At 31.2% G+C, this 11178-nt stretch overlaps 1 protein-coding gene across 1 annotated transcript in view; it reads left to right on the forward strand.

The window, feature by feature from the left end:
• LOC140447558 (peptide transporter family 1-like) overlaps positions 1-10451 on the forward strand; it is a 96945-nt gene extending 86494 nt beyond the window's left edge. Inside the window, exons 9-10 of the mRNA XM_072540272.1 lie at positions 1170-1415; positions 9894-10451. Of these exons, the coding sequence (XP_072396373.1) occupies positions 1170-1415; positions 9894-10028 (381 nt within the window). The 3' untranslated portion in view covers positions 10029-10451. The remainder of the gene's footprint in view (positions 1-1169; positions 1416-9893) is intronic.
• The last annotated feature ends 727 nt before the right edge of the window (positions 10452-11178 follow it).

The raw sequence follows: 11178 nt of genomic DNA on the forward strand, positions 1-11178 counted from the left end.
CAAGTAAATAAAACATTTTAGTACTTTAAAACTGCTTTCAACAAAACTTGCAATAATACTAATAAATCATCGAGGTTAGGTTATGAGAACTTATTTAAATGTTTGTAGATGGTATTTTGTGTACTGAGAAATTGGCGGTTCGTTTTTGCAAGCTAGGATCTTGTTAACACTTTTAGTTCTTGCAGATAGAACCATGTGTACTTAGCTGACTGTTTTTATTTCAGTTAGAACTCTCTTAACTGATCAACATTTAAAATTCTCTGAGATAGAACCCTGTAACATTCGTATTTCAGCCACCTGTTAATAGATGTCGATGATAGTATCATATTAAGGTGAAGAACATCAAATAGAACCATTTTACATAAAAATCTCAGTTTTGAAAAAATGGCAGATAGAACCTTGCATCGAGTTAGAATCTATGGAGAAGCTATGAGCATATTAACGTGTGTATTAAAAACGGCGTAGGTAGGCGTGGCTAACGATGATACCAATATGGCGGTGGGATCATGGCCGGACTCAATAATATTAAAACTACTATAAAAATATGACTAGTTATTCAGAAGATTTAATCATAATCTAAAAAAGTGCAATGCATTTTTAATAAACTATTATTTATTTATCCCGCAGTAAACACTAAAAACACGATATATTATACATAAATATAAATTAATACAGTTAAATACTATTAATTTATTCTCTGAAGTACGGGCCATTACTTTGTTTACATATTTGTATACTAACCTGTAGAACGTTATTCCTGAAGATTTTTTATTAACATTGCTTCTGCTACTTCAACTACGTTGAGAACAAGAAACCATTATTACGCACTATCACAATATATTATTACAGTTTCTATAAAAGTATTATAAAACTAAAAATATTCGAAAAACAACAAACGTAAACAAACATATACGATCTGTCAAAAGTGTCAAAACAATCTTAACAATATGGCCGGAGTGAGGTCGTTTTTAGTCACGTGATGCCCTCTCCATAGATTCTAACTCGATGGAACCTTGTTATTTTGACGCAACGTTTTAGTTATTGAACTTTAACATTATTTAATTCTAAGGTGGTACGATGTTCGTCAGGTCAGTTAGTTTTTTTTAAGTATAGTAAAATAAATAATTAATTGAATACTGTTCACTCATCCAAAAATTGTTTTCTTTAAGAAACAAATGGACATGGATTATACGATAGTGACAAAACCCAATGCAGTTCATATAGCTTGGTTACTTCCTCAATATTTTATTATGACTGCTGCTGAAATTATGTTTAGCATCCCAGCAATAGAGTTTTCCTACGCTGAAGCCCCGGCCTCAATGAAGTCTTTAGTACAAGCTTGCTTATTATTGACAACTGCATTTGGAAACTTGATTATTGTTATTATATCATCCATGGAGATTTTCGAGAAAAAGGTAGGTTATAGTATTAAAACAATAATTTTGAAATATTTTATAGTTTTATATTTATTGACCAAAGTTTTGTAAAAATATATCCCACAATATGTCATATAGTCTACTTATTTGTTATTATTTACAAGCTGTAGATATCTAAAGAAATTGCAGCTATTCTCGCAAGCTATTCAGACTCATTTGCGGTGGTGGATCAGTTCACTGGTTTTGCCATTCGGTACATCTGCTTACAGGACCTGACAATTTCTAGTTTTGTTAATTACTTGCCTTCAAGTTGCCATATCTAGTACTGTCTTTCTCCAGTTCTTTATTTCCAGTGTTCGTAATTCTCTTTTAGCTTGGCCATCGTATCTTGTGTCTTCCTTGGGTGTGCTTCTGATGTCCATTTCGTTAATCATCATTGAGCTGCATTTTTTGCTTTACTAAATATGTTCGTAGCACCTAATCCTCTGTGTTTTAATTATTCTTACAATGTTTTCACTCTTCATTATATCATCTATTTTCAAATTCATTATGATCTTATTTCATTGCAGTTGATTCTCTTGGGTCCCATAATCATGCTCATTATTTTTCTTTCCAATATCTTCAAAAATTTCTTCGTTTTTATAACTAAAATTTAAAGTTTCTGCTACGTGTGTTGGTCTTATTATTAGGGAGTTTTTGTAACAACCTAACGTAACGTATCTCCCTATACGTAAAGAACTAACGTATCGAAGAAGATGAACGTTAAATTGAGAGTTAAAGTTCTGCACGCAACGTAACGATGGTGTTGCCCTCATCAAATTAGTGATTAACTAATAAATTGTCAGTGCTAGTCTTGTCCTTGTCATTTAACCCTATTTTTGATGTTCAAAATAAATAACAAATATGTTTTTAACAATTTTTAATTTTTGAGATGGACGCGATCTTAAATGTAGGTGCCTTTATTGATGATGAAGAAGACGAAGACATAGAAGATGTCCTTCTTCTCTACATCTTGCACGACTATATATGTCTGTACTCGCAGAGGGGCTTTTAAAAATATTTTTTTATATTTGATGCAAAGGTATTGACCATTGGAAACTCGGTCCTTACAGTTTCTACTACTCTATTTAAAGCATGTGCTAAACAGATAACGTGTATAAAATTTGGAAAAAATATTTTTAAATGCTGTCCAGCTTTGATCATATATGGCGCAGCATCACTTAACAATAACAAATTATTTTCAGTTGGTATTGTTTGAGGTAAAAAAAAAGTTACTCAGACATTCATTTACAAATTTACAAATAGTTACATTATTCGTTTTTTGCAACTGTAACGAAATAGTTTTGCCTACCACATGGGGTAATATTATAAAGGATAGAAATTTGGGGACAGAAATTATTGGGGCGGAGATAGGGCAAGCAAAATAATCGATACTTGTGCGAACGGCATTCAGGGTTTGTTTGGAGAGCTAAGGTCGTGGATAAGTAAATGACAAGGGGTCGGATTGGGGCAACTATAAAAAATGAAACAAAGGGGTACTAACATAAATCTCTTGGGACAAACAAAACAAAAGGAAACAGGAAATACCTCTAGCAATTTAAAAAGGACGCCGCTTCGAGGTGCCAAATTATAATCAATAGAACAGCTAATTGTAACTATTGAAATAATTATTAAACATAAAAAATATATCTTTTCAAATGAAACTAAAAAAAAGGGGTTAGAGAGTTAGTCAAGATAAACAAACAAAATGGTTTACAAAAAATTAAACAAAGAAAACCTACATGTCATCCGTTTACAAAATCTAGGAGTTGGAGATATTACATAAACTTGCAAAAAAATTGTTATTGCAATAGAGGTTAACCTTTTTTTTTTTAAACAACACAAATAAATATCGAAAATAATAAAGCGAGCTGTCTTATGTTAACATTAAATTTAAAACAACAGTTAAAATGACAGCTAACCATGCCCTAAGATTTGCAATGTTAAATATTACAATTTTTAAATTTTAATGAAAGCAATTATTACTTTAGAACAAAAATGTCTGTCTTTACTTTAAAATTTGAAACAAAAAGTTACCTGGATTTTTCACTAAAACACTTTGAATTTTCTGTAACTGGACGTCACTGAACTTTCTGGGGGGTAGAACTGGGCTTCACTCAAATTTCTGGGGGTAGAAACTGGACTTAAACTCTCTGCGTAACGAACGCACGAACAAATTCATCTTCTAACCTGCCAAAAAGCCTGGGATGACAACCAGGGAGAAACAAAACGAGAATGGAAACGACGATTCTTCTAATCCTCACTTAAGACTTTAACTGAACCATTAACTGCCACAATACATTACATACTTTTCATGAAAAGAAACGAACAACGAGGAACATTTCAAATTTGATGTAAAATTTGGATCCACACCTAAGCCGACTGTCTCTTACAGCGACACAAGTTAGAATGCCGTAATTCTTAAAAATCATTCGCTTCCCAACTTATTATAAACAAAATATATAACCGGAATATTTTTTTGAAACACGGAATATCCTAAAAGTGGTTTTCGAACAAAAGAATGCCGAGAAAATACGCATCTGTGAAATGAAAACAAACTTTTAAAAGGTGTTTATATCAACTTGGCGACACAAAAGGGATCGATATATATATTTCTGGTATTTTAACTTTTAAGATAGGATATTGAAATACACTAAAATTACTGTTCTATATTTTAATATATATACGAGGGGATTTAAATTTATAACAAGGAAAATGCAAATGCTACACAACTCCTTAACGGAAACTAAATATCTGGTGATACACTCACTCCAGTTTAAACTTCCTATAACCAAATTTGAAATATACCGTCCTTTAACATCAGTCTTCTCGTTAACAGATATCCATATTGGATTATTCCCAATTGCAGTTTTAATCGCTTCAACAGTAAATTGCATGCTGGAATCTACAAATTTTTGTCGTAGAGTCGTAGCAGAAGGAACTTGTACAACATCAATATTGCAGTACTTATTTAAAAATTATTGGAATAATGGATTATCCAATTTTGTAATTGGAATATTGCAACCAATCAGCAAACTACAAAGATCCTTGTTAATATTTTGTTGGTAAGAAACTTTCGTTTTATTTGTAGTTATGAGCTGCTGAACCGAATATTGAGGCATTTGTGCACGAGATTTATGCGTTGCAATGCCCAAGTGTTAATCAACTTAAAACTTTTTTTCAAATACAAACTAAAAATTGTAAATAAAAGAGTTAACCAATAAACTTGTAGTACTTCGCCACTTTAAAATTAATTTAATACAATATCCTAATTTAATTATTGCTTTTCAACTCTATTAAAATTTTATATACAAGATATTAAGACAAAGGGCTATTTCCTTAGTCACTTTTAAACGGACAAAAAACATTAATCAAGCACACTACGTGTTACAATTTCGTAAAACTTGTTTCCCGAAGGGTCTCCTATATAAACTATTTTTTGAGTTTTGATCGTAGAATTTTTCTACCAAAATATCAGAGGTTTTAGTAAAATGTCACATTTTTATCGTAAAAAAATAACGTATTAATTTATCACTACAAAGTGTCAAAACTATGTTTACACCTTTGCTAAAGATAATTTTAAAATCAGTGTAAAATAAATGTTTTTCATAATGAATTACAGTCCTATTCTAAAACTTACATTTTAACTAGTGTTGACCAAATGCAAAAACAAGACGAGACTTAGACAGTCTTGGTCTTGGTCTTGCGCCAATACACCTGGTCTTGGTCTTGGTCTTGGTATTGCACTCTCGGTCTTGGTCTTGGTCTTGCAGCAAGAGTCTTGCAAGTCTTGCAGTTTTCCATTAGCCTATTGCTATTTATTAAACGTTACTTTAGATCTTAGATCAACGTAACAGAGTAAGTACATTTTAAGCTTGAATTGACATAGCCAGAATAAAGACTAACCAAATTAATAAATGTCTAAACAACTGACACCGGGTGGGGTTTGAAGCTACGATCTAAGCGATCCGTGCCTATGCTCTAACTAACTCAGCTATCTACCAGGCCCCACGGAAGTCAATCTGTTTCTTAATAAATGTTTGCATTTACTAAGCTTACATGTGCTAAAACATGGTTAAAACAAATTAATGACATAAGCATGCCTGTATTTTAAAGAACATTATCTGCCTAGAAAGAGATTGATGGACATGATGGGCAAAAAAATCCACATACATGTATCAAGGGCACAGATTTTTTAGGTGATAAGATAACAAACTATAATCCACTTATTAAAGCAAAATAAATGTTTTTACCAATCTTATCTCTACTTTTATATAAAAAACTAACTTGAAAAAATAAACAATATTTAAAAAAGCTATGGTAATCAGAAGAAGTTATTTTAAATTAAGGAGATCCTACTTAATAAATACAATAATTTACCAAAGTGAAGTAGTAGGTACATAATATATGTAATTGGTAATAAGGTAATGAGTATATTTTTTTACGTGTGCACTTTTTCTAGCGGTTATTAAAAAGCTTGTGATATCTCCACCGAATTTTGGTTTTTCAGGAAGAAATATTTGTAATTCCTTTTTGTGAAAAGATATTAGATGCTTCCTTAAATCTGACGTGTTTCTGTTGATCATTCTCATTTCAAACTTTCTATGTATGCACAATTTACACAAAGCAATTTGGGATGCATGAATTATTTCGAAAAACTCATCAAATTTGCTTTTGGGTCTTTTAGATTTATAACTCCAACGCTCACTACTCCGACTAGAACTATTTGAATCTTTGTCCCTCATGTTAAATTGTAGACTTGTCACTTCGGGAACAAGGATTAGATGAAAAACAATTATTACATTAGACTCGAAGGAAATCTCAATTGGGAATGAAGTTAAGTGATGTCGAAAAAGTAACTACTATACTACTAGTTACTTTATGTTCGTTACTATCCAATACCCTAAGTATCTAATAACAAACCGAGAATTATATATCGCTACTTCGTTATTCTAAATACTTCGGTATTTTGTTTACACGGTAGGCGACATTATCTGTTATTAATTTGTCTCGTTACTTTTGAATATTAGCCGCGCTCTTGCAGCAAATTTTGTTTAACCGAATGATCTCACCGCACACTCAGCAGAAACTGTTTTATTTAGATTTGTTTATTGGGATTCCTCCTGACTAAATTATAAGGGGAAAAAATTGAATTATTAAGTGGGTGTCCGTAATAATTATATTTTTATTAGCTAGGGTGACATATTTAAAAAATACCGATACGATATTACTGTCGGCGTCGCAATGCAAGAAGATTATTTTTATGATTAGGGGGCGGCTATTCTCAAAATTAATTTCAGAGCGAAGAAGTCGTCTGCTGGAAAAGACAGTACAAAATATTTTATTTTTACATTGTAATTATGACCTCTGAGCACGTGTCAAATGTGTTTTTTTAATGAATATTTTGATTCGGTATGTATGTTTATGGTATTGTTTGTAATGCGCATAAGTCCAGTTTTTCAAATTTTTATTACATATTTTTTTGCATCTCATAGAGTCTTTAAGCATATACCCGAACTACTATACTCGCTAAAACCATACTCAGTCCTAACTACAAGACGCAAGAGTCTCGCAGGCTTAGTCTTGTTCTTTCTTAAATCTTGCACGGTCAGTCTTGGTCTTGGTCTTGCTAAAATTAGGCGGTCTTGGTCTTGGTCTTGGTCTTGCAAAAACGCAAGAACAAGACCAAGACGGCAAGACCAAGACCGATTTTGGGCAACACTAATTTTAACGTAAAATTATATTTAGCTTATATTTTTAGAAAAATATTTAAAAATTTAAACAATAATTAAATTAAACATAATAGGTACTTACCGGTTAGTTACAAACCGTGCAAAATATATGGCTGTCATCAATTAATTTGAACACTGTTTTACTATTAACACACTTTTTTAGAAGAATTGATTTAGTTGCACTTTGATTTAGCATTTTCAAACACTTTTGATAAACACTTAAACACAACTTTACTGAACCAAAGAATACACCAAACTGAACTAACTGTAACTAGGGACAGAACGACAATTGAATTTTGTCTTTTGCTAATACAAAATCTGGTAATTTGACTTAATTCCAAGATAGATAGTTCCTTCTGTCGACGTAAAAAACATCCAAAAGTGATAAACAGTTATCAGCACCTAATTCAATTTAGTAACGAGTTTTACAGAAATGACATCCTTTTCTCCTATACTTGTGATTATAACCTATTAGAATTACACATCCCTTACTATTATCTAAATATTGAATCACATGTAAATGCATTTAATATAAATGCGTTTATTAACCAAACAATTCTAAAAAGATGGCCCGTATCAGATCGTATTTATACAGATGCAACCAAATTTGAAGAATCTACTGGATGTACTTTTTACCATTCAAATTAAAATATATCCAAAAAATTCAAACTTCCAAGTTAAATGTCCATTAACACTGCAGAGATCATCGCAATTCTTTAGGCTTTAAGGTATATTAATGCCCATCACAAAAGTAAGTTTTTTATATTAACAGATAGCAAAAGTTCGGTAGACACAATAATACAAACTAAATTATCAAGCTCTTCATCAGTAGTGATTATAAGAATAATTTTAGAAGCGGTCCAGTCACTTACGAATAAAGGTAAACAAATTTCTTTGGTTTGGATCAAGGCCCATTATGGATCTAACGGAAATAAAATGGGAAAAGGATGCTACCACAACAGGGGAAACGATAGAAGAACCATTAATGCCAGTCACTGATCTATGACAATGGTTTAAGAAAAAACGAATGGAACGGTGGCAACAGGAATATGACATATCATTGAAACGTATAAGATTTCGTGATATCCTTTAAAAAATTCATAAAAAACTGTGGTTACGGTATTACAAATAGGCACTTCATTAATACCTTAAACAGAGCAAGGAACAAACATGGTTTATATCCATTCCACAAAAATATGAAAATTGATATTAAAAAAATAAAAATAATAAATAAATAAAAAATAAAATGAATAAGAATAAAATAATTATATACAATAAAAAAATAAATATAAAAAATCGCGTGTGGCAGTCGAGTGGGACTGCCGGTGGAAGTTACACATCTATACACGCATTCGTCGTTACAAATTTATTTGGGAGTCAATCTGCACAATCATTACATATGTAATGCTATAGGTAAGACATAGCAGAAAGAGAAACAGAATTAATAATAACTTACTAACAATTAATAAACAACTTTTGACCTGTAATAGGGGTATAGTAAATGAAGGATTGAATCAATATTTTGATGAAAATGTATATTTTTATGTTCATATATGTATGAAAGGAGTTGAATGCAAAATTTTTTTTACACATACTCTGCAGTAAAATTCATTGTTTATTTTGTTATTAATATAATAATACAATACAAATTAAAATGCAATATTCATAAGTATTTAAAAATGACAATAATATACATAACTTTTCTACTTAAGCATATATGTTTAATTTACCATATAATAATATTCATAAAAAAGTACTCCCCGACTGGGAATCGAACCCCGGTCTCCCGCGTGACAGGCGGGGATACTGACTACTATACTACCGAGGACATGACACAAACGTATTTCAAAATTGACAGTTCTGGGTCATACAGTGATTTATTGAGATTATTATTTTGAAATACAAAAGACTAATATAATTATGAACATTTAATAAATAATACAAAACATATCACATAAATAATAATATTAATAAATATTTTATTTATATATAATATTATATGTATATATATATCTTTATATAATATATATTATTAAATTATTTTAAAAAAAAGAACATTTTTATATTCGAGAGAGGAAGATAGAGAAAATATATCTTCTGTCTCTCTCTTACTCATTATCTTACATATGTAATGATTTCACAGATTCACTCCCATACAACTTTCCAACGTGGAGCGCGCGTATAGAAGTATAACTTCAAAAAGATAAAAAAAAAATACATAAATATAAAAAACAAAACACAAAGAGGGCCTAAACCTCCGAGGTATTGAATCGGGTTAAGGTCTTGGCGCTGTGGAAAAAAATATATTTACAGTATTAATAGTTAGTATTAGTATTTCGTTTGAGCATTTAGTATTAGTTATTACTAGTATTTTACTCTCACACACACACCTACACACACAAACACACAATCTTTCGGAAAAAACCATATTGATTTATGATTTTATTTAATGCCGGCAACCGGCTTATCGCGTTTTACTTCCCATATTGTCATATTATGCTAATACCAATTAGGGGTATTTCCTAGAGATATTCTTAACTACTTTGCTAAATTGCATTACTTGTGTTCCCAGATATTTGTCTATATTGTGGTATACCTGAAAATGTGCACTTTTAATAAATGCATATGCACTTATACAAATTATCCAAAATATGCAAATATGCACTTAATATGCATTTTGCATATTTCCCGAGCTCTACTAATAACACTTTTAATTGTTATGATTTAGTTTATTCTTCTGTTTTAGAGTAACGATTTTTTCTTTTATTGTGGACTGATGGTGGCCGACATGTTGATCTTTACGTTGCTGGCAATGGGGTACACGTATATCAAGAAGGAAGAATCACCGCCAAGCTCAGAAAACGTTCCTATAACAAATTAATGGATTTAATTTGAGTAGACGTATTGGCAATCCATCCTTCATAAGAAGTTCCAACAATCTTAATATTTAAAAAAAAAGCAACTCAAATTTTCAACTGCGAAAATTTAATTTGTTTTGGAGGTCACATTCACAACCAGTGTACTGATGTTTTAACAACCGAGAATCCAGAATTTAAAAAACATAACATTAACAAAACATTGGAATGATGAGATGTCAGATTATATTAGCTTGCCTTCTTTTTAGTATCTCACTTAATTTTTCTTGTAGTTATCCACTTTATGTATTAGTTACAAGCATTTTACTTTTATATACTTTATATTACATATAAAATACCTTACCATATTTTGTATAATTATCAGTTAACACTACCCCCAGTATTAAAAGGAATAGAAAAATGTAAATATTTTGACTGACCTTATTTATTTTAGATCTATTAAATCGTAAAGTAACGTTAGTGCAAATAAATGATCTTTAAAAAAATCCAAAAGGTTTGCTTCTGTGATATATAGTCCGTCTAGAAAGTATCCGGAAAAAAGAAAGCAGAATTATAATTTTACGGTATTTATTTCTATCACTTGAAATCTAAAATTTCAACAAATAATTCATCTCATTTACTTATACAACCTCCATTTAAATCTAAACACTTAACTAAACATCCAGGTACACCCGAAACTAGGCCAAGGCCATAATTTTCGGTAATGGTGCTCCAGGCCTGTAAATCTGACCGAATCAAACCTTCTTTATCTCGTGGCGCTGCTCGTTCCACTTCGATTTTCATCAGTCCCCATATGTTTTCAATTGGGGTAAGATCTGGAGATGCTGCTGGCCACGGAATTGTTGCCAATTCGTGTTCTTGCATCCAAGCTTAAGTATAATCAGAAGTATGGCATCTTGCATTATCTTGCTGAAAACGCTCCCCTCTGGATATAAAACACGAGCCGTTTCAAGAAGAAAACCATTTAGGGTGTCACAATATTTCGCTCTATTAACAGTACCATTAACTATACAGAGAGGTGTAGCACCACGCTGAGATATTGCTCCCCAAACCATTATTTTAGTTTGAAATTTGGAAATTTGCACCAAACTGGAAACAACTTTCATCGGATATAAAGACATTATTAAAATTATCTTCTCGAAAACGTTGACAAAA

The sequence above is a fragment of the Diabrotica undecimpunctata genome, chromosome 8 (genome assembly GCF_040954645.1).
Source record: "Diabrotica undecimpunctata isolate CICGRU chromosome 8, icDiaUnde3, whole genome shotgun sequence".
In the NCBI taxonomy this organism is placed as follows: Eukaryota; Metazoa; Arthropoda; class Insecta; order Coleoptera; family Chrysomelidae; genus Diabrotica; species Diabrotica undecimpunctata.